At 42.8% G+C, this 24,738-nt stretch overlaps 1 protein-coding gene across 2 annotated transcripts; it reads right to left on the bottom strand.

Annotated features, from left to right (window-relative positions):
- Window positions 1-9,340: 9,340 nt before the first annotated feature.
- cd2bp2.S (CD2 (cytoplasmic tail) binding protein 2 S homeolog) lies at window positions 9,341-16,477 on the bottom strand. 2 transcript variants are annotated; one of them, XM_018239374.2, is made up of 7 exons: window positions 16,330-16,477; window positions 14,926-14,998; window positions 13,160-13,298; window positions 12,112-12,269; window positions 10,940-11,543; window positions 10,696-10,790; window positions 9,341-9,659 (listed from the first exon to the last, which is right to left on the bottom strand). In XM_018239374.2, exons 2-7 carry the CDS (start codon window positions 14,995-14,997, stop codon window positions 9,549-9,551), a joined length of 1,179 nt encoding a protein of 392 aa, XP_018094863.1. In that variant the 5' UTR covers window position 14,998; window positions 16,330-16,477; the 3' UTR covers window positions 9,341-9,548. The 2 variants fall into 2 exon arrangements, with proteins under 2 accessions (XP_018094863.1, XP_018094864.1); XM_018239375.2 differs by having other exon boundaries at window positions 16,215-16,343.
- Window positions 16,478-24,738: the final 8,261 nt, after the last annotated feature.

Here is a 24,738-nt window from a genome sequence, read left to right as displayed (position 1 = left end):
GACACATTTAACTTTAAATTCGCAAAGTCTTTATTAAGAAATAACTTACCAATACTCCGCTTGCGCTCCTCTTCAGAAAAGGCGACAGGGCGACGATACATCGTGTGGCGCTCAATTTCTCCCCTGCCTTGTATAGGAGATAGCCAGGGAGGAAGATCGAGCGCCGCATGATGGATCGCTGCCCTGTCGCCATTTCTGAAGAGGAGCGCAAGCAGAGGGTAAGTTATTTCTTAATAAAGACTTTGCGGATTTAAAAGTAAATGTGTCTTGGTGGGTTTTTTTCGTTATGTACAATAGAATAATTTAAAAAAAAATTTTATGTTACTGGTCCTTTAATCATGGGCTGACGAAAATGGCAATACAGGCATGTTATATAGATATGATATGTAGCGACCCCTGTTGGGCTCTCCATAATATTACAATTCATAGGGTATTGTTTATTTATTTTAGTAAAAACATAGCACTAGAAGTGAAAACCTCAATGCACAATAAAAACAATTATCTTATCCAAAAGAACCCTGGATCCTCGTGTTGTATTTGTGTGTTTTTTACTTTCTTTTTTTTTCCTTTTTGTAGTAAATCTAATAAGGGGGATGTGCAGGTGCCCCTTATATTTAATTGGGTAGTGATGGGTATAAGTGGATCACTACCTAATTAAATATAAGGGTCACCCGTACATCCCCCTTATTGGATAACTACAAAATTGTCACAACTATTTAGATAAACACTAGTTAATTCCTAAAACTCTGTGTCTAAGCCTTGGACCCCTAGATGTTGTTAGACTACAACTCCCAGCATTCTTCCACATAGTAAATCAAGGGATAAAGCATGCTGGGAGATGTAGTCTGTGGTTATTCCTACAATAATGTTATTTCCAAGGAACTTTAAAGGGAAAAGAAATATTGGGTTAATAATGGTTTCTCTTTTTAATTGTCTTTTTTTTTTTTTTTCTCCGCAGGGACAAAGCCAACACAAGGTAAGTAGCGAGTATATTGCAATGGGGCGAGCGTAACTGATGAGAATTCTCTTCTTTAAAATTCAGAAAAAAATTGCAATTGTTTCTTAAAACAAGAAGGGCAACAATGAAATAGATCCTATCTGATCCCTATTGTAAGCAGCAGTCCTGTCCTGCTTTATGGCAGCTGAGATTCTAGCTATCTGTATAACAGAACATTCTGTCCCAGTGGCTGCACAGATCCTATCTGATCCCCATTGTAAGCAGCAGTCCTGTCCTGCTTTATGGCAGCTGAGATTCTAGCTATCTGTATAACAGAGCATTCTGTCCCAGTGGCTGCACAGATCCTATCTGATCCCCATTGTAAGCAGCAGTCCTGTCCTGCTTTATGGCAGCTGAGATTCTAGCTATCTGTATAACAGAACATTCTGTCCCAGTGGCTGCACAGATCCTATCTGATCCCCATTGTAAGCAGCAATTCTGTCCTGCTTTATGGCAGCTGAGATTCTAGCTATCTGTATAACAGAACATTCTGTCCCAGTGGCTGCACAGATCCTATCTGATCCCCATTGTAAGCAACAGTCCTGTCCTGCTTTATGGCAGCTGAGATTCTAGCTATCTGTATAAAGTTGTTGTAATATACTATACCAGATCATACCTTGTATCCCTCTCACAGGCCTTCAGTGCTATACATGTGGTCCCAATGTAAACTGTAAGAAAAAGCGCACTATTGCCTGCAGAGAAGATCAGCACGCATGTGTGAAGACTTACAAAAAGATTGGCTACAATGGCGTTCCAGATCGTGAGAATGAGTACAGTCAAACCATGGATGTTCAGGGTAAGTGTCCCCTAAATTCTTATGCTCCTACTTCTCTCTCTCTCAGATGCTCTATGTGTATCTGTGGCCCCATCCATCTCTTATTCTGTGTTCTCTGTCCAGTGGTGGATTAAGGACATGTGAGGCCCCGAGGCTACACGTTGCACAGGGCCCCCTACGCTAGCGGTTTAAAGCATAGGCAATGGCACGTGACACTAGCGTATTTACGTGGCGTATTATTATTAGTAATAGGGTGCACCTGCAGCAGGGGAGAGTGACACAATAGACAAGGTGCTACACTGGTCTTAAAGTTAAATATGGAGAGGACCTTTACAGCCTTTAGTGCAGGCAGAGAGGCAGGTATGAAGGGGTGGATTATGAGCCAGTGACTCACTTTCTTTTTATTTTAGTCAGGGTCACAGGTTCAGCTGGAGACCATTTTTAAAATTATTAGTCTTCTATTCTTTGCTTTTATATGTTCTTCAATATTTATTCTGTGTTGTGCGCTGGACCTGGTCAGGTGCCGTGCAAGCCTGCACATGCACGGTCAGTAGTACTAGTATCCCTTATTTTATTTTCCTTAAAATATATATATTTAACTGTCTGCAGAAATTATTTCGCTGTCTGCAGGCTACAAAAATTATTTTACTGTCTGCAGAAATTATTTCACGGTCTGCAGGCTACAAAAATAATTTCACTGTCTGCAGGCTACAAAAATTATTATACTGTCTGCAGAAATTATTTCACTGTCTGCAGGCTACAAAAATTATTATACTGTCTGCAGAAATTATTTCACTGTCTGCAAGCTACAAAAATTATTTTACTGTCTGCAGAAATTATTTCACTATCTGCAGGCTACAAAAATAATTTTACTGTCTGCAGAAATTATTTCACTGTCTGCAGGCTACAAAAATTATTATACTGTCTGCAGAAATTATTTCACTGTCTGCAGGCTACAAAAAATATTATACTCACTCCTCTGCACACGCAGAGGAGTGAGAGCGATGGCGGCGAATGACGCATACTGCCTGCCTTCAGTCAGTGACTTCCTTACCTAAATTGTCTACCAGTCCTTCCCAGGCCAGGCAGCAAGTGGGTGGGCGGGCGGGAGGGCCGGACCCCGATTTTTTTTTTTAAATAAAGTAAAAATTTTAGTACAAAACGCATGGGCCCCTACCACTAATGGGCCCCTGTCTCTGTCCCATCACACTGATCACTCATTATTCATAGATTCCACATTCAACCACTAGGTGGAGCGTTCAGTAGAAAAACCTCCCAGCTAAAATCTTTGAATAATGGCTTTGCTGCAAAGATTCCTCTCTCAATCCTCTCTCTCTCTCTATTGCACAGTATAGATAGGGTCACCACCTGGCCAGTATTTTACCGGCCTAGCCGGTAAAACACCAGCCAAGGCCGGGGCCGGTATTACAAATTTACCGGCAATGTAGCTGCCGGTAAATTTGTAATACCCTTAAAAAAGACCCTCTCGGCCCGTCCCCAATCCCCTGTAAGACTTAGCTTTTGTCACAGGTCCGCGCTGCAGCCTGCCCCTTTTCAACGTCACACAGCTCCGCACCATGGCCCCGCCTCTTTTTACATCATAGCCCCACCCCTTTTGACATCACTCCTGCCCCTTTTTCTTCCCACCCCCCACCAGCCGGTAACTAAATTACAAAAAGGTGGCAACCCTAAGTATACATGGTATGAGCCAATGCTCTACTTCTTTCAGTGTTGCAGCGCTACTGTCTGACTATTGAGGAATGTCTGCTGTATAAGCAGAAGACCACACAGCCTTTGGTTTCTTGCTGCTTCAGTTATCTGTGCAACGTTTGAGGAGGAGCAAACTTGTCTGGCTAAATCCGATTGGCCTGAGGACGCAGGAGGTGGGCGATGACGGAATGATTTAGACACGTTGCAATAAAAGTACCAATTGACAGTAAACGTGTGTATTTGTGTCTGTATAATAGGAACCCACAGACTATTTCCTCTCACTGTGGTTCTGACTGGGTGAATTAACATGATAACATAGGAAGGAGTTAAAGGGATACTGTCAAGGGGAAAAATGTTTTTTCCAAAACACATCAGTTAATAGTGCTGCTCCAGCAGAATTCTGCACTGAAATTCGTTTCTCAAAAGAGCAAACCGATTTTTTTATATTTAATGTTGAAATCTGACATGGGGCTAGACATATTGTCAGTTTCTCAGCTGCCCCAAGTCATGTGACTTGTGCTCTGATAAACTTCAGTCACTCTTTACTGCTGTACTGCAAGTTGGAGTGATATCACCCCCCCCCCAGCAGGGTAACCAGATGGCAGATCCCTAACACAAGATAACAGCTGCCTGGTAGATCTAAGAACAGCACTCAATAGTAAAATCCAGGTCCCACTGAGACACATTCAGTTACATTGAGTAGGAGAAACAACAGCCTGCCAGAAAGCAGTTCCATCCTAAAGTGCTGGCTCTTTCTGAAATCACATGACCAGGCAAAATGAGCCGAGATGCACCTACACACCAATATTACAACTAAATACACTTGTTGGTTCAGGAATGACATTTTATATTGTAGAGTGAATTATTTGCAGTGTAAACAGTGTCATTTAGAAATAAAAACTAAATTATAACAATAATGACAGAATCCCTTTAGGTAACAATGGGCAGGTAGCTCTCTGCATTCACTCTTTCTGCTCAGAGTTAATAGTGGGGCCAATGCTGCACCCCTTAAACAAGGCAAAGAGAAGGGTTTAACAAGGAGACAAAGCTCAATGAATGGGACCAGACTACTGAGATTAAACCTCAACTAGTGAATGGACAGTGGAAGGAGAGCAGCCACGGAGCAGGAAGTCGAGTGAATCAGAGCTCTGCCTATAGGGACTGTTGCACAGAAATAAAGGGCAATTAAAAAGGGCATAATGACAATTGCAGCATTGTGGTAGTGCTTGCCAGGGTCAGCCTCCCGGTTGTCAGGGAAAATAGGAAAGAGAATAATAAATAGAGTTGTGCTGAAATTATTCATGACACATTCCAAATGCAGGTCAGGTGTAAAATTCTTTGATAACAGGTAATCAACTGCCCAAGGGTGTGTAGAAGAAAGGGGTGTAGAAAAAAGGGGGTGTAGAAGTGCTTTGGAGATAAGGGATAAATACATGATGGTGGATTAGGAGAGGAGAAGTTGTGTTGCCATTAATGTGGCGTAATAGTAGCGCAATAGTGGCGCTAATAGTGGCGCAATAGTGGTGCAATAGTGGTGCAATAGTGGCGTAATAGTGGCGCAATAGTGGCGCAATAGTGGCGCAATAGTGGCGTAATAGTGGCGCAATAGTGGTGTAATAGTGGCGTAATAGTGGCGCGATAGTGGTGCAATGATGGCGTAATAGTGGCGCAATAGTGGTGTAATAGTTAGCACAGATGTGCAGCTGTTGGCATATGTATATATAAATACAATGGATAGTATAGTACTTTGGTGCAAAGGTTAGCATTGGAGCCTTGCAAAACAGTCACTTTCACTTCATTTCTGAGCAGGTTATTGTGTGTATATAGTGTGTGTGTATAGTGTGTGTGTGTATAGTGTGTAGTGTCTATATATTGTGTGTATATAGCGTGTGTATAGCGCGTGTGTGTATATTGCATGTATAAAGCGTGTGTGTATTGTGTGCATATTGTGTATATAGCGTGTGTGTATAGTGTCTGTATATTGTGTGTATATAGCGTGTGTGTGTAGTGTCTGTATATTGTGTGTATATAGCGTGTGTGTGTAGTGTCTGTATATTGTATGTATATAGCGTGTCTGTATATTGTGTGTATATAGCGTGTCTGTATATTGTGTGTATATAGCATGTGTCTGTATATTGTGTGTATATAGCGTGTGTATAGCGTGTGTATATTGCGTGTATATAGCGTGTGTGTATTGTGTGTGTGTATACAGCGTATATATATTGTGTATATATGTAGGAAGGCTGCAAACAACTCCAAATTGATTCCAGGACCTCTGCCACTGACTAAAAATTGGCAAGTTTTAGGTGGTGAACAGGGATGGCCGAATTTAACTCATTTCCTAAAAAAATTAGTCTATGGGCGTCAAAAATTTTTGACGCACAGCGAATTTTTTTGACGAACGTTATTTCTTGTGACACAACATACAAGTCTATGGGCGTCATTTCCGCGGCGAAACAAGGCAAAAAAAATTCGCCCATCCCTAGAGGTTAATCGTCAAATTCGAGTTCTTAAAGGCCCAGTGTATGATAAATCTCGAAAATTGTATATTTTAAAAAAACTCGAATCGAATTTTAATAATTCCGAATCGTCGAATGACAGCTTTGGCCTTAACAAAACTTGAAAATTCGAATTTTCACTTCAAACCTTGTTAAATCTGCCATATTTTGCTCCTAAAGAAGGAAATGAAGAGCAAGGGGATGAGCCCAGGAAACTCCTCACATATTAAATACCAACGAGAATGACAAGCGTTTCATAAAAATATTGTTTATTACATGTGTAATAATAATGTGTACACAAGCAATGTATTTATACACAACATCCCACACACACTAAATGATGAATAAATACCCCTCCTGGATTTAACATTTCCTTTACGTGACTCCTAAATAATAGGTGAGTCCGGGATGAAACCTGCGGCCACATACATTAGCGACGAGAATCATCTCCCCTTCAGTAATGAGTCGGGGACATTAACTTGAATTCTTTCGGTTGTTCCTGGGCTGTACCACTTTCCCTCAGCAAGGGAGGAATTTAGGCTTTAACCCAACTGATGGGACTCATTAAAGGGGTTGTTCACCTTTAAATTAACTGTTAGTATGATGTAGGGAGTGATATTCTGAGACAATTTGCAATTGGTTTTCATTTTTTATTATTTGTGATTTTTGAGTTATCTTTTTATTCAGCAGCTCTCCAGTTTGCAGTTTCAGCCGTCTGGTTGCTAGGGTTCAAATACCCCTAGAAACCCTAAATACCCCTGGAATATGAATAGGAGAGGCCTGAATAGAAAGAGGAGTAACAAAAAGTAGCAATAACAATAAATATGTAGCCTTACAGAGTATTTGTTTTTAGATGGGGTCAGTGACCCCATTTGAAAGCTGGAAACAGTCAGAAGAAGAAGGCAAATAATTGAAGACCAATTAAACAGTTGCTTATCATTGGCCATTCTATAACATACTAAAAGTTAATGGGATACTGTCATGGGGGAAAATGTTTTTTTCAAAACACATCAGTTAATAGTGCTGCTCCAGCAGAATTCTGCACTGAAATCCATTTCTCAAAAGACCAAACAGATTTTTTTATATTTAATTTTGAAATCTGACATGGGGCTAGACATATTGTCAATTTCCCAGCTGCCCCCAGTCATGTGACTTGTGCCTGCACTTTAGGAGAGAAATGCTTTCTGGCAGGCTGTTGTTTGTCCTTCTCAATGTAACTGAATGTGTCTCAGTGAGACATGGGTTTTTACTATTGAGTGTTGTTCTTAGATCTACCAGGCAGCTGTTATCTTGTGTTAGGGAGCTGCTATCTGGTTAATTTCCCATTGTTCTGTTGTTAGGCTGATGGGGGGGGGAGGGGGTGATATCACTCCAAATTGCAGTACAGCAGTAAAGAGTGACTTAAGTTTATCAGAGCACAAGTCACATGACTGGTGGCAGCTGGGAAACTGACAATGTCTAGCCCCATGTCAGATTTCAAAATTGAATATAAAAAAACCTGTTTGCTCTTTTGAGAAATGGATTTCAGTGCAGAATTCTGCTGGAGCAGCACTATTAACTGATGTGTTTTGAAAAAAAACTAGTTTTCCCATGACAGTATCCCTTTAACTTAAAGGTGAACCACTTCTTTAATCTCTATGTGCCAAGTGCTCCCTCAAGTGGCCCAAGCATCATCAAGCAGCTTTGAAGGGCCACAGAAATCAATGTAACCAGAAAAACTCAATGATCAGTTTCTTGGTCAGATCCAAGTCCTGTTCCCTCCCTGAACAGCCAAAACACAGGCTCTGCCCCTCTGGAAGTTCTCAACTGAAGACTGGACCTGCAGGGGGCGCTGTTACTGCAGCAAATGCAGATTTGGTTCACTTTCCTCCATCATCTTTTTAGTAATGAGAAATATTCCCACATACAGGAAGAAACACAAGGGAGTTCCAGAGACGAATTCCAAGGAAATAGGACGGAATAAAAAGACTGGCTGGTCTAAAACAATTGTTAAAAAAATATCATTAAAATAGAAGTAGATTTGGAAAACGGAGAATTAAAGCACAGTCCCTATATAAATGTCACTGTCCAATCTTCTGAAGGACAGAAAATCAGCCAGGGTTCCTAGTACAATTTTATTATAGATTTTATGGTATTTCTCTATACAGACTATGAGCAAATTTAGGGGCTGTTCCTGCTGAATTGTGCTTAGTACAGGGGAATACCTATGCTGTCATAGTTTTATGGGATCTCTCTGTACAGACTATGAGCAAACTTAGGGGACTGTTCCTGCTGAATTGTGCTTAGTACAGGGAATACCTATGCTGCCATAGTTTTATGGGATCTCTCTGTACAGACTATGAGCAAACTTAGGGGTTGTTCCTGCTGAATTGTGCTTAGTACAGGGGAATACCTATGCTGTCATAGTTTTATGGGATCTCTCTGTACAGACTATGAGCAAACTTAGGGGACTGTTCCTGCTGAATTGTGCTTAGTACAGGGAATACCTATGCTGCCATAGTTTTATGGGATCTCTCTGTACAGACTATGCGCAAACTTAGGGACTGTTCCTGCTGAATTGTGCTTAGTACAGGGGAATACCTATGCTGTCATAGTTTTATGGGATTTCTCTATACAGACTATGAGCAAATTTAGGGGACTGTTCCTGCTGAATTGTGCTTAGTACAGGGGAATACCTATGCTGCCATAGTTTTATGTTCTCTCTCTGTACAGACTATGAGCAAACTTAGGGACTGTTCCTGCTGAATTGTGCTTAGTACAGGGAATACCTATGCTGCCATAGTTTTATGGTATTTCTCTGTACAGACTATGAGCAAACTTAGGGGACTGTTCCTGCAGAATTGTGCTTAGTATAGGGAATACCTATGCTGCCATAGTTTCATGGGATCTCTCTGTACAGACTATGAGCAAATTTAGGGGACTGTTCCTGCTGAATTGTGCTTAGTACAAGGGAATACCTATGCTGCCATAGTTTTGTTATCTCTCTGTACAGACTATGAGCAAACTTAGGGACTGTTCCTGCTGAATTGTGCTTAGTACAGAGGAATACCTATGCTGCCATAGTTTTATGGGATCTCTCTGTACAGACTATGAGCAAATTTAGGGGACTGTTCCTGCTGAATTGTGCTTAGTATAGGGGATTATAGATTAGGCAAGGAAGACACTCGAAGCTGAGCGTTATAGAATCTATGATCAAATAAAAGCAAGAGCAAAATAATGATACATCCAGTTCTTAGAATTCCTATGCGGCAAATACAATGGGATATTTGAAACGTGGGTGTATTCGCCCATTGAAAAGGAATCAAGAAAAGGCTCCCGTGGGGAAATCCATTGCTCAGTCTCAAACAGCATGGAGACCAATAAGAGAAATAAAACATTTTATTACAAACAGCGGAAGCCCTACAATAATCCTGTGTAAGAGCAGATTAGCGAGAGTGTCAGCTCCGGAAGGTTATTCTTTCTCACAGCACTCAGAGACATACCAGCAGCACACAGCGGTCTCTTCTCGTGTGAGTGTCCCACAGGGGAGTGCATCTCAGTGGAACATGAAGGGCAGCGAGAGTGACTGTCACATGTACAGCTCAAAGTCTATTCTGTGTGAGTTGTAGAATTGACCCTCAGAGCCGCTCACTCGCCTGCAATAAACTCCCTCGGCGAAATAGCCCTGATCCACCCATTCCTACAACAGAGATACACACAATATTATACTTTATTTACTTATACAGCACCAACATGGTTACCCAGAGATTACACATCATTCCCTACCCCAGTGCAGCTTCCAATCTCAGCTCCTCGTCACTTTCACCCACCACATTAGGGTCAGTTTCCAAGTTTAAAGGAACAGTTCAGTGTAAAAATAAAAACTGGGTAAATAGGCTGTGAAAAATAAAAAAAATGTATCTAATACAGTTATTTAGGCAAAAATGTAATGTATAAAGGCTGGAGTGACTGTGTAAAATAATAGCCAGAACACTACTTCCTGCTTTTCAGCTCTCTTGGTTTACACTGATTGGTTACCAGGCAGTAGCCAATCAGTGACTTGAGGGGCAGGCACATGGGTCATAACTGTTGCTTTTGAATCTGAGCTGAATGCTGAGGATCAATTGCAAAACTCACTGAACAGTTATGTCCCATATAGCCCCCCTTAGGGTCAGTCCACACAAGCAGATTCGGGGAGATTAGCCATCGCAGCGACAAAGCACCTCTTCTTCGGGGCGACAATCTCCCCAAACTGCCTTCCTCCTGCCCTCCGCCGGCTAAAATGAAAATCGCCTGCGGCAATGAACACGCATCGCTTCGTTTTCCAAATTCGCCCGAAGTTTCCTCGTGAGGAAACTTAGCTGGTGGAGGGCAGGGGGAAGGCAGTTCAGGGAGATTGTCGCCCCAAAGAAGAGGCGAATTGTCGCTGGGGCGACTAATCTCCACGAATCTGCTCGTGTGGACTGACCCTAAATGCCGCTGAGTAACTCAGAGTTAGAGAGCTGAAAAGCAGGAAGTAGTGTTCTGGCTATTATGTTACACATCCAGTCACTCCAGCCTTTATACATTACATTTTTGCCTAACTATATTAGAAACATTTTTTATTTTGCACAGTCTATTTATTTACCCAGTTTTTATTTTTACACTGAACTGTTCCATTAAGGGGCTGACAGATTGGAGCAAATAGTGTTTTAACAGAGTGACTCAGTATGTGACGCTCATTAAATGGCACTTACCTGCATCTGTGTGCTGGAGAAGGGGCCGTATAATTCCAATCCATCTTTGTTCTCCCATTTGTACTCCCACATAACGTCATCTGATAACTGTGACTCTGAAAAATTAAGACAGAGAATGATGATGAGGACAGAGTCATGTTATACCTTTAGAGCTAGAGTGCGGGTGCTAGCGTGCGGGTGCTAGCGTGCGGGTGCTAGAGTGCTGCTCAGATACAACACAAGAGTCTGTGATACTGATCCTTACCTGCTGCCTTCTCCAGTGTTTGCTCTTCCACCTCATCAGCAAACATGTCCAGCTCAACCGGTGGAGCGATGGTCTTGAGTCTGTATGACACCTTCTCATATGTGTCCTGATAGATCTCATAGACTCCAAGGGCCACCATCTGATCTGCTAGAGATATGAGCAGCTCCAGGGGCTTTGGCCTATCTTCTGACTTATTTTCTCCCTCTGGTTCCTCAGCCATCACCCTACTCTGTGCAGTTCCCTGTTTGCCATTATCCTGCTCTCTTTCCTTTCCTTCTTCACTTCTATCCCCGCTTTCTTGTTCTCCCTCATCCATTTTTGACTCTGTATTATCTTCCTGCTTTCTGTCTCCTTCTTGCTTAGTCCCTCTCTTCTCTCTCCTGACTGCTGCGCTCTGCCTCTGTCTTGCTTTGTGGCCCCCAGTTGTCTTCTTGCCTCCTGTCCCTCCAAGACGTTGGATTCCTTTAGCCACAGTCTCCCCAGGATGGAGCAACTGCAAGATTCCCTCCAGTAGCACCTTCTTGCTCAGTGGTGCCCTGCCCTCCTCAGAATCAGAGTAATCATCAGTGGCAACTGCAGGTTCAGTGCGTTCCTTAACACGGACCTAGGGCAAGAGGAGAAAGGTTATTATTGGTTACTGGCTGACATCACACATAGGTGTATTGGTTTAGGCATGAGCAAAAAGGGTCCGTGCTTGTCGCTTTCATTTTGCAAATAAATGACTTCTTCCCCTACAATAACATCTTCTCATCCCAACTTCCCCTACAATAATCTCTTCTCATCCCGATTTCCCCTACAATAATCTCTTCTCATCCCGATTTCCCCTACAATAATCTCTTCTCATCCCGATTTCCCCTACAATAATCTATCTGTGTCTGGACAATCAGAAGGGCGAGTGTTGACACACAGGATTGCCAATTCTACTCAGCCCTGGACACTGATGAGAAGAGAAATCAAATAGAAACATTATGGGACGCTGGAAGAGAATAAATATCCTATAAATCTGAAAAAGAGTTGAAAAGCAACTGATGTGATTGAGTTCATACTGTGTCCGACTTGATTCTCTGATGTACTGACCACCCTGTCCCAAGGGGAGGGGCACTTTCTATTATTTACTGCACTCAAATTCTATGATTATGTTCCATGTTCTCCCGCGCTTCATACTCACTCACCCAGTCGATATTATCAAGCCAGTGGTCCCGGATCTCTTCCTCCTTACGCAAAAAGTAGTTGCCCTCAGAGTCAAAATACCCCTCCTCCATTTCTTCATTCAGGTTAAAAGGAGTAATCGGCACACCACCCTCCGACTCCAGAGTAGCATTCTCTTGTCCTGCAGAGGGAAAGGCACAAACACTGACTTAAGTCATACTATGAGCAAACTTTCCTGCTGAATTGTGCTTAGTACAGGGAATACCTATGCTGCCATAGTTTTATGGGATCTCTCTGTACAGACTATGAGCAAACTTAGGGACTGTTCCTGCTGAATTGTGCTTAGTACAGGGAATACCTATGCTGCCATAGTTTTATGGGATCTCTCTGTACAGACTATGAGCAAACTTAGGGGACTGTTCCTGCTGAATTGTGCTTAGAACAGGGAATACCTATGCTGCCATAGTTTTATGGGATCTCTCTGTACAGACTATGAGCAAACTTAGGGGGCTGTTCCTGCAGAATTGTGCTTAGTACAGGGTAATACCTAGGCTTCTGTTGGCATTTGGTAATGGGTTTAGAATGAAACCAGTCTGGTAGCAATAGAAGTCAAAGAAACTGAACCACCAGTCCCTTCACAGAAGACACACAGCGCTAACCCTGATAATGGTACAAGCCATGAGTAGTGAATACAGAGCAGTTACACAAAAGAAGGAACACCAAGTAAGTCATTCCCGTAATCAGAGCTGGAGATATAGGGTATAATTTACAAACAATGGGCAAATTTGCACCTGGGCAGTAACACATGGCAACCAATCAGTGATTAGCTTTTTTTTCAGCCAGCTGTAGTTGAGCACTAAAAGCAATCATCTGATTGGTTGCCATGAGTTACTACCCAAGTGCAAATTTGCCCAGTGTTAATAAATGAGCCCCAAAATGTCAGAGCCTAATACTGGGCAGACAAGGTAGCAGGGTGAAGAAGAATAGCTAATATAGAATATACAATATATAATATACCTAATATATAAGGACCGTGAGACATACAGTAAAAACCATCAAACAAACTCTCACCTTCAACATCTTCTGGTGCTAATATGTCATACTTTGCAGAACGTCCATCGCTGGTTTCCTCGTCATCATCTTCCTCATCACTGTCCAGAGAATGTTTCCCTTTAAATCGACTTCCTGGGCCTCCCATTACATCCGGGAGCTTCAGAAGTGGTAAAACGGACGTCAGACATGCACATGTGCTAATGCTTATCATCTATACAGGCACATCATCATACACGTGGATACTATAGCTTCTATAGGATGTCAAAGCATAATAATTGTATATGGAAAAGATGCTTCTTTTAAGGGGTTTTAACAGAATCCCTAAACTTTCAGGGAAGCCTTTACTTTGCCTTTAAATTAACTGTTAGTATGATGTAGGGAGTGATATTCTGAGACAATTTGCAATTGGTTTTCATTTTTTTATTATTTGTGGTTTTCGAGTTTTTTAGCTTTTTATTCAGCAGCTCTCCAGTTTGCAGTGTCAGCAATCTGGTTGCTATGGTTCAAATTTCCCTAGCAACCATGCACTGATTTGAATAAGAGACTGGAATATGAATAGGAGAGGCCTGAATAGAAACATGAGCAATAACAAGTAGCAATAACAATACATTTGTAGCCTTACAGAGCATTTGTTTTTTTAGATGGGGTCAGTGACCCCTATGTGTAAACTGGAAAGAGTCAGAAGAAGGCAAGTAATTCAACAACTATAAAAAAATAAATAATGAAGACCAATTGATAAGTTGCTTAGAATTGGCCATTCCACAACATACTTAAAGGACCAGTAACATGACATTTTTTTTTTCTTTTAAATTCGTTAGTATACAACGGAAAAAAAAAACCACAAAGACGAATTAAACTTTGAAATCGCTAAGTCTTTATTAAGAAATAACTTACCGAAACTCCGCTTGCGCTCCTCTTCAGGAAAGGCGAAAGGGCAACGATGTATCGTGTGGCGCTAGATTTCTCCTATAAGGAAGGCAGGGAGGAGAAATCGAGCGCTGCACAATGGATCGCCTTTCCTGAAGAGGAGCGCAAGCGGCGTTTTGTTAAGTTATTTCTTAATAAAGACTTGGCGATTTCAAAGTTTAATTTGTCTTTGTGGTTTTTTTTGTTGTATACTAATGAATTTTGTTAAAAAAAAAAAATTGATGTTACTGGTCCTTTAAAGTTAAAGGGACTGTTCAACTTTGAGGTAACTTTTAGTATGATGTAGAAAGTAAAATTTTGAGACAATTGCAGTTGGTTTTCAATCATGACTAAGGTTTTTGAGTTATTTAACATTTTATTCAGCAGTTCTTCAATTTGCATTTTAAGCAGTTTGGTAGCTAGGGTCCAAATTACCCTAGCAACCATGAATTTATGTGAACAAGAGACTGGAAAATGAACAGAAGGGGCCTGAATAGAAAGATGATTAATAAAAATTAGCAATAACAATACATTTATAGCCTTACAGAGCATTTGCTTTTTAGAAGGGGTCAGCGACGCCCAATTTAAAGCTGCAAAGAGTCAGAAGAACAACTGTAGCCACTCCCAAAGACCCGCAGCATCACTGGAAACAATTTGGAAAAGGAAGGTGAACGGGTGCATTATGGGATAAGTGTGTGTGTGATGTGCCATAGTTCTGCTTAGTGCTCAGACAATGCAAATATATAAATAAAATAAATCCTAATGCAAGTGGGGTCAGTACATTAAGTGACAGATCAGAGATTCCTTCCTATATTCACACTTTAACACGAGACTTGCCTCACTCCCTTATAACATTCCATCGCTACTTGTTAACTTACCTTTCTTTTTTTCTGTTGATCATCCTCCTCCTCTTCAATCCCATCCACAAAAGTGACCTTCCTCTTAGACATCCTAAAGGAAAGGAAATATGCTCTATGAATAGACTGCTAGGTAACATGGTTACCCGGTTGTTAACCTAGCACACGTCATTAGCAGTAGTAGTAAAGGTAAACTATTCGCATGTGCTTAAGGGGTAGTCGACATTTAGAGGGGTTATTTGCCTTTAAGTATGATATAGAGCGATATTCTGAAACTATTTGGTTGCTATTTTTTTTATATAGTTTTTGAATAATTTAGCTTTCCTTCTCCTTTAAAGGCATTAACTGAATCAGCATCACAACATCACCCGGCAGTGCATTCCCCAACCTCACTGTCCTCACTGTGATGAACCCCCTACTCTGTTCCTTTAAATGAAACTTCTTTTCTTCTAGTCTGACAAACAATGTTTAAGTTTCATTCTTGAGAGACTGAGTATAAGCGGGGGTACAAGCGGGGGCGCAAGTGGGGGCACAAGCGGGGGTACAATCAAGGGTACAAGCGGGTGCAGAGGTGGGGGTACAATCGGGGGTACAAGTGGATGTACAAGTGGGTGCAGAGGTGGGGGTACAATCGGGGGTACAATCGGGTGTACAAGTGGGGGTACAATCGGGTGTACAAGTGGGGGTACAATCGGGTGTACAAGTGGGGGTACAATCGGGTGTACAAGTGGGGGTACAATCGGGTGCGCAAGTGGGGGTACAAGCGGGTGCAGAGGTGGGTGTACAAGTGGGTGTATAGGTGGGTGCACAAGTGGGGGTACAATCGGGTGTACAAGTGGGGGTACAATCGGAGATACAAGCGGGTGCGCAAGTGGGGGTACAAGCGGTTGCAGAGGTGGGGGTACAATCGGGTGTACAAGTGGGTGTACAAGTGGGTGCAGAGGTGGGGGTACAATCGGGTGTACAAGTGGGGGTACAAGTGGGTACAGAGGTGGGGGTACAATCGGGTGCGCAAGTGGGTGTACGAGCGGGGGTACAAGCGGGTGCACAAGTGGGTGTACGAGCGGGGGTACGAGCGGGGGTACAAGTGGGGTATAAGGAAGAGCAGTAGCACACAGACAGCAGGGTCAGTTTTAGGCAAATAAAACGAGGAAAACAAGTCTCAAAACAAGAAATTGAAGGGGAGAATATAAATTGGGTCAGTTCCAGCTCTGCACGAGTGAATACGAGGGAAAGCGACGTCCCTGTGTTGTTATCAACTTTGCTATAAAACACCCAACTGAGAGACTCTCTATGTCTCATCCGCTTACACACACGCCCCGCCCACCGCAGGGCTGAACTGCCGCACGGGAGGGCGAGTCTTTAGCGACTAACGGGTCACCAGAGTCCATTCGTTCCAGCTCTGCTCGCTAAACACAAACAAACCTTGTCGCTTCTCTGCACCGCTCTATGAGACGCGCGTCGTCGCAACCGGATGGATGTCGCTGGCGCGCCGGAAGTGATGAAAGCAACCCGGAAGTCAGCCGGATAAAGTTGTAGGCAGCTTGTAAATTTCATTAGTGCATTACACTGACCAAGATACGCTTTAAATGGCTGCAGTGCCACAATATCGCCAAATAACATGATTTTAAGGGGCTCTTAGCTTTGTGCTTTTGCCTCTTACCTACAGCAACACTATTTATTACTAAATGACATTAGGATTGAGAGGGGGCTCCTGCTCCTCCCTCCCCAAAAAGAGGGATGTCTAAATGGATAATTGTTAGACACTTTAAACGTATAAAACAGCAACTATGGCGCTTCCCTTCCCAGCTGTAAATTAGGATCCACTTAGCTGACTCAAACCTTGCTGGTGGGGAGGCTGCCTGAATAAAGGGTAACTAAACCAGTCCCCTACACGTATAATCAACGTAATATTGATTAAAAGTCCCAGGAGCAAAGAAACTTTAGTCTTTGTAAACATTAATACAAGGAAAACTCAATTTTACAACCAAGTTTCCCCCTCAAAAAAAAAATATTATATATATATATATATTGCATACATTTAATTGATTTTAGATTTTCTCTGATTTTAAACCTTTATTTTCTTCTCCAGTTGCAAACAGAAAATGGACTGGGGGGTTCTTTTGTATTATACTGTATTCCACAGTGGGATAATTGAAGGTGATCACATGAAATGAAGTCCTGATGCACTCCCTGCAGGCTGCAGCACAGGGACTACAAAGGCCAGAATGCCTTGCGTCTCTCAGTCGGCCAACAGGTCTGGTCTAGTGCAGCACAGGTGAGCTGCTGAGCGAGAGGGACAGTCCCAGTCAGTAAGAGACACACCCACTGGAGAGGTCAGTAAGTGAAACTAAAGAGGGGTTAGTAGGAGAACAAGGAGAAAAAGCACCAAGAATCCAGCCAAAGAAAGTAAGTGTGAGATACAGAGACTGCTTTCATGTCAGGGAGATATCTGCTGTGTACAGATAAGTCTTTCCAGAAGCAAATGCAGGTAGGGGAGAGATTACAATAACTGAGACAGTCACATTGAGTACCTGAGAGGCAGTTACAGGGGAAGAGTGCCCCTTACAGACCGTCATAGTGATCCAGAGACAATCAGTGAGACAGAGGCAGTTGAAGGGAAAGAGACACTAGTAGAGGGCCAGTCTATCTCTATGTGTGACGTTTCCGTTTTGCTATCGATAAGAAGATTGTTTCTGACCACCAGATTATCTGTCACCTCCACTCTTCTGTAATGTGGCAGTTAGAGTGTGCTTCAACAGGGACTGAATTAGCAGCAAGTAGGGTTGACACTTTTTTAAAGAATACTTACCGGCCGTTGACCTAAAAGGGGCATAACAGTGACATAGAGGGGGCGGGGGCACTGCAAGCAATGGCCTGAGAATGGGTTATGAAGCGATCCTTGAAGAAAAAAGGTAAGTGTCGGGTAGATTGGGGGCAGCCAAGAGCTAATCTTAAAGGGATTAGCCCCCGGCTAGGCCAGTAAAACACCATCTGAGTGGCAACCCTAGCAGCAAGGCAGGGGCAGCTTTTGGCTGATATGACAGAAATAAGAATGACTCTATGGCAGAGTTTATGTCTCACTTCCCGTTTATCCCACACACAGCCTGGTGGCAGTCCATTTTATAAATGTCACTTTCCTGGTATCACCCACCTTCCCATTACATGCCGTCTTCCTGATGACAAATAATATGGTGCATAGATTCCCAGACTGGCCAACCATAAGTGGTATAACACAGCATATAGGGAAGGCTGCATAGGTTTCTCAAGAGTCAGAACAATAGAACAGAAAGGGACAGACGGACACTGCTCTCAGCTGCAGTTACTCAAAAACCATTGAAAATTAATGTATATTGGAAAGTAAGGTTGGGTGTGGGGTGGAGTTTCCCTTTAAGGGGTTTAAAGGATCCGTGCACTGACTTATTGTGGATTTAGAAACAGTAAATATTTGGTGTGTGTGTGTGTGTGCCGGCTCATCAAGTGGATTCTTTTTAAAGCAGTGCTAATTATATCATCACGGCACCACAAACAGGTTAAGCTTGACCTGTACTGTGTTAGATCCAATTATGGATTCAAAAGGCAACACACATGATGCTGATTTTCTTGCACCATGTTGTCTGGAAGATGGGGGTCAAAAATCTGGCTTTCCACAAATACAATGCCCAACATCCTCTTGCTCTGGAGTTGCAGTGTTGAAGGTCTGGTTCACTTTATTGGCGATTCTGACTCTCTATAAGTGAAGGTAAACATGAAGTTGGAGAGCATTGCTAGAGATGATTACTTCTGGAAAGGAAGAAAATTTTGTTAATAAAGTAACTGTACCTGCCCATTCATGATAGCAGAATAAGGGGAAGGTACTACTTGGTGCCCTACAGGAGGTTGATAAAATGATGGGGGGTGCTAAAGTCTCCCCTTCTCACACGCTGACCGTTTCTCTTTCAGGGTCCTCCATGAAGTTGTAGGTCAGTTCAGTGTTGGTCGGTTCAGAACAGTAGGGTGTATCTGCTAAAGAAAGGGAGTCGTAGCCATGCATCTTATCAGTGCCGGTGATTCTTGCTCTGGGGCAACCTGTTCTTTTATTATGAGAAGCAAGGAGACCCACAACCACTGGGTGTCATTTTATTGGAAAGGTGCTCTGTCTCTCTTAGGCCTTCCCTAATGGAGTTTGCCTTCTCCCTCTACTCATTCCCGTGTGTACAAGATGGCAGCAGAGTGCCAGAAAGACTTAGAACTCTGGGTCAAAGCATTATTTAGTGCCAATGTTGGATATACTAAGGCCCTCCTCGATGAGGTACAGGGTCAATACCAAATCCTTAATGCAGGAGATGATGGACCAAATACCACATGTCCTCAGGAGAACACATGGAAGGCAGATTTTGGTATGCTCCATCATTGGCTGGGAGAGGAGATCCTTCCTCTATGCACAAAGAACATGACTGATTTGTAATAGCACTATTCATAGTTTGACTGGTTAAACCCAATATGGGCAGAAGGCTTTTTGCTGCATGTACACCATTGCTGGTTCTACACTATAGTGAAAAGCACAGACTCTTAAGACCAAAACTGGCACATAGAATTTATGCAGTGCACGCTATACATTAGGGAAATAACTGTGCTTGATACTGCATGATATGCCCTTACTCATACATCTTACATCTCTCAATCAGGAGCTCAAGGTTGACAACCAGTCATATTTATTTGCAGGGGGCCCAACAGACTCTTCAGCTGTCAGTAGGTGGGTGCTGAGAGTTGTACTTCAGTAGTCTCCGGTTGGGCTTTATTAAGTGTCAACCCCTTTATCGCTCGTGCCATTTTATCTTACTGTCAATCATCTTGCCCAACTTTCTCTCCTGTTGCTGTCTTGCCCCCCTATACCCACTGTCCCCAATCCTTTCTACTTTCAGCTGCCACTTTATGGGGTCCAACTGTTAAACGGGCCGGCCACCACATTTGAAGCCCATACAGGCAGTTCTGATCAGACTCAAAGCCAGCGAGCCAAAGCGCATGAGCAGAGGGCAGAAGCCACCATAAGTTTTTTAATATATGTAATATATTAAAAAAAAAGCCCCACCTGGCCTACTGTGTTCATTGAAGCCCATACAGATATTGTTCTTAGATACAAATGGGGTAATGCAATAAAATGTTTGCCCACATCTAACCCATTGCTTTGATACAACAGCCTGACAGACCGAGTTTGACAGCTTATGGCGTCCTCCGACAGGCTTTTATTTGGCCAAATATCGATCCGATCAGTCATTGGTGTGGTCCTTGCTCTGACTGCCTATATTCCCATCGTTGTGATCTGATCCATCGCCCGCCTCAAGAAGGACATATCAGGGAAAGATCCGCCCAGTTGGTGACCTCGCCATCTTCATGTGTATGGCCAGTTTTATCCAAACTCGCACTGACAACAGTAGGACTTCCTAACCAAAACTCCAGCTGCTGTCTTTGTGTAAATGGCATTTCTGGCAACCAAACGTTTCAAACAATCTACAGCCACTGTGAAAAATAGATCCCTTTACCCTCCGACCCCAGCACAGTATTCTGAGGCAGCAGTGAGTACAGGACTAGAAATGTTTTCTGCACTGACATCGACTCAGACACCCAACCTTAGATTAGTAAAGACTGCAGCTTGCTCTCACATTCCCATGTTAGGTTTCAATTCCAGCAGCCGGGAGCAGGGGACGATGACAGTAACAGCTGTGGCTACATTAGCACTTGCCCACCACAGACCTTACACAACGGAGCATTATGCACAACTACCAGTGGGACTGTAACCTGGCCTGGGAGTCTCTCTGCTGCTCATTACATGTCCTTTTTAAGGCACGTTTCACCCAGGCTGCCTGAACTTTCTCCTAGGAACTGGATGTCCATATGTACACAAATAATTCCTGTCAATCACAAGCATGCACCAGATTTTTTTAAGGGCATGATGTAGCTTAAATCTGCAAGGGAACAGGGCTAGAAATATAGACATAGAATTTAACGTCTCTAATTCAGTCAAAAGGATGTTTACCCTTTAATTTATAGGGGGTATTAGAAGTTAGGGGTTGAGGGGTTCTGTGACCATATAAAAGCACAAGGCTGCAGGCTTAGTTATAGAGGGAACTCGGAGTATCACTCATGTATTATAAGGGATAATGTACCCCCTACTGTAAATGATAAGGATATTAGAAGTCACTGAGGGGTTGTTCTGTGACCATATAAAGGCACAAGGCTGCAGGCTGAGTTATACAGGGAACTCTGAGTATCACTCATGTATTATAAGGGATAATGTACCCCCTACTGTAAACGATAAGGATATTAGAAGTCACTGAGGGGTTCTGTGACCATATAAAGGCACAAGGCTGCAGGCTGAGTTATACAGGGAACTCTGAGTATCACTCATGTATTATAAGGGATAATGTACCCCCTACTGTAAATGATAAGGATATTAGAAGTCACTGAGGGGTTGTTCTGTGACCATATAAAGGCACAAGGCTGCAGGCTGAGTTATACAGGGAACTCGGGAGTATCACTCATGTATTATAAGGGATAATGTACCCCCTACTGTAAATGATAAGGATATTAGAAGTCACTGAGGGGTTGTTCTGTGACCATATAAAGACACAAGGCTGCAGGCTGAGTTATACAGGGAACTCTGAGTATCACTCATGTATTATAAGGGATAATGTACCCCCTACTGTAAATGATAAGGATATTAGAAGTCACTGAGGGGTTGTTCTGTGACCATATAAAGACACAAGGCTGCAGGCTGAGTTATACAGGGAACTCTGAGTATCACTCATGTATTATAAGGGATAATGTACCCCCTACTGTAAATAAGGATATTAGAAGTCACTGAGGATTTATGTGACCATATAAAGGCTGTAGGCTCTGTGACTTCTAATATCCTTATATTTTACAGTGGGGTGCAAATTATTTCACAATCAGTGGGCATCTCAGCCAAACCTCTTCAGGCCCTCCAGAAAGATGCTCCCCTTTTTTTGAAAATATACAATGAAATAATACAAATACCCCACCTCAATGAGCCCAGTTTCAGTACAAAACACCCTCACACATATAGATAAGACAAACTGGTAAGGGTTACATTTTTTATAATGGTGCCGTAAAGAAAGGGTAAAAGTGGCAGCAAGATAGGGAGCGCCCCCATATCTCACGCTGCACCCCGGGGGTTTTCTCTGACAGATACATAATATTACAACAAAATATTCCAGTTCCATCCATCAGTGCTGGAGAGGCTGCAGAGCAGTCGGTATGTAACATGCACAAGGGGACAGTACAATGTATATGTGGAACATGCAGGGCACTTTACATCTCATCTGGAACAGCGCTGGCATTTTGGACATTGTTTGGGCAGAGGAACAAGCCCCCGTGGGCTAATACGGCACCAAGTGGGTTGGACTGGGCAACATACCAGTTCCCACAGCTGAATGAAGCTACAGTCTACAAAGAACTCTTACGCTGGTCACTAACAGGGAAAGGAATCAACAACTACAGCTGACTGGCGGTTCTCCAGGACTGACACAGAGAAACATGCGAGAGCTGCATCACTGATAGAAATGCCGGACAACCGTGAGACATCAGAAGCAGCATTTTCAGAGTGTAAGAAGCACAGACAAGAACAGAAAATATTAACACTGACAGGCAAGAGGCGGTGAATGTACGAGCAGTAAAATTCCTCCACTAATGTATCTCAGATATACACAGTGCTGTGTGTTAGTATAAAGGTCCATTACGGGGGAGTAGTACCGGCAAAACCCACAGCAGCATGTAAAAGTCATCAGCGGAGTCTGTCCATGAAGCAGGATTACATTAAACGATAAGTAAACCTTTAAAATTAGTGAATGTAAAATTGATTCTAAGCACTTTTGCAATGTACATTTATTATTTATTTTGTTTTTTATTCCAAGATATTAAGGGATACATGTACTGTTAATATGAATGAACTGTGTTACAACAGCGCCACCTGCTGGTCAGTTTCCCACCAGTCTGACCACCAAGTAGTCAAGGAAGTTGTCAGGAGAAAGAAAGAGGCTGCTCTGATGTTCTTCTGCTTAGGAAAACAATTAGAAACCTTTCTCAAATCTTTCCTAAGCAGAAGAACATCAGAGCAGCCTCTTTCTTTCTCCTGACAACTTCCTTGACTACTTGGTGGTCAGACTGGTGGGAAACTGACCAGCAGGTGGTGCTGTTGTAACACAGTTCATTCATATTAACAGTACATGTATCCCTTAATATCTCGGAATAAAAATAAAATCAATAATGAATGTACACTACAAAATTTATTAGAATAGCCCCCTCATCAATTTTACATTCACTTATTTTAAAGGTTCTCTTATCCTTTAAACAGATATGCTACCTGTTCAATGTGAGGCGTAAGTAGTAAGTAGCTTGGGGCTGCATTAGTGTGCTTCTAGGTTAGGCATGCAGAAAAGATGCTATGAGGGTCACAAGTGCCCCCTGCAACTGTCAGACTGCTGAGGGACAATACAGCTGCCCTGGCCCCAACTTCATTCATTGTTGGCCCTTGGGTTGTATATATATGGCAGAGACAGAGCACACGTACCCTGATAAATGTCTGGGGCATCTGAAGCGGCTGCAGGGAAGTGTGACGGCATACGACTGGCAATACCATGAAACAGAAGTAGCTGTAAGCAGGAAATCCACCTAGAAGTGAAATGCAGATGGCATTGTGGGTAGCAAAGCAAAGTAAAGGGTTTAGCAGCACAGTAGTGTGTAATCATATTAGAGCAGCGTATCAGGGAAAAGCATAGAGATACAACACTTCATTTAGGCAACTGGCACCAAGCCCCACCCACCGCCCTCCCCAGATGCATCAATAAAGTCTGCTCTACTTGGCACATCAGTGATTCAGCCTCTCTTGCACCCAGCAAAGTCTCTCCTCGTGGGGATAAACATACACACAGTTACAAACCTTGTCAGAACGCTTTCTACTTCTGCAGCCGACAGCGGGAAGCACCGACGCTCTACAGAGCTAAGTGGCATTTAACTGAGGAAATGACGCCCTGCGTTGCTGCCAGGGTTGTGCCTAATCCACGATTTTGGATTCGGCCGACCCCATCGCAAAAGATTCGGTCGAGTACTGAACTGAATCCTAAATTACATATGTACATTAGGATTCAGCTCGGCCTGGCAGAAGTCGCTGTATTCTTCTGAAAAAGGCTGAATCCTGCCCCAATCCCGATCCGATTCCGTGCATCCCTAGTTGCTGCGATGGGGAGGAGGAGAGCTGTGCTGTAGCCTGTAAAGTTAGTGCGGAGCTTTGGGATTACGGCACATATGGAGTCATTTAAAAATAATTAGCCACATGACAAATATATATATATATATATATATATATATATACACACACACACACAAATAAAACAAAAAAAAAAAAAAACCTGAAATGCGTGTGGAGCAGTTTGTGATCACCCAAAATAACATGCGGCTACCCCAGGCCTGCAGACGGGGAGTAGAATAAGCTGAAGAGGTGCCTGCAGGACTCTCACACGCATCACATTGTAAACAAGGACGCCGGGTGGAATTGCATAAGAGAAATGCGGAACGAGGATGAGATAGGACCAGGCTACAAGGGGATTTGGGTGCACAAGCAGGGGGCCGAGGATGCATAAAGAGAAGGAGATATACAATATGGAGGATCGGGAAGGCTTCCAGTGGGAAGTGGTTTCCTATGAGAAGTTCCAGAGTGTTCCAGATTCCTAAATTCCTCATATTATATATATATATATATATATATATATATATATATATATATATATATATATATATATACGCACTGAATGATAGGCAGAGGAGATTGGTCCAAAA

This window comes from Xenopus laevis, chromosome 9_10S (genome assembly GCF_017654675.1).
Source record: "Xenopus laevis strain J_2021 chromosome 9_10S, Xenopus_laevis_v10.1, whole genome shotgun sequence".
NCBI classification, from domain to species: domain Eukaryota; kingdom Metazoa; phylum Chordata; class Amphibia; order Anura; family Pipidae; genus Xenopus; species Xenopus laevis.
Note: the sequence above shows the minus strand (reverse complement) of the source record. Positions and strands in the feature narration are given on the sequence as shown.

Bases quoted from the DNA above. Each gene is read 5' to 3' on its own strand.
- cd2bp2.S (XM_018239374.2), bottom strand. From the start codon at position 14,997: ATGTCTAAGAGGAAGGTCACTTTTGTGGATGGGATTGAAGAGGAGGAG. The intron at 10,791-10,939 runs GTAAGGATCAGT...TTAATTTTTCAG, and splicing joins AACACTGGAGAAGGCAGCAG to AGTCACAGTTATCAGATGAC. The intron at 9,660-10,695 runs GTAAGTGCCATT...TCTCTGTTGTAG, and splicing joins TCTCCAGCACACAGATGCAG to GAATGGGTGGATCAGGGCTA.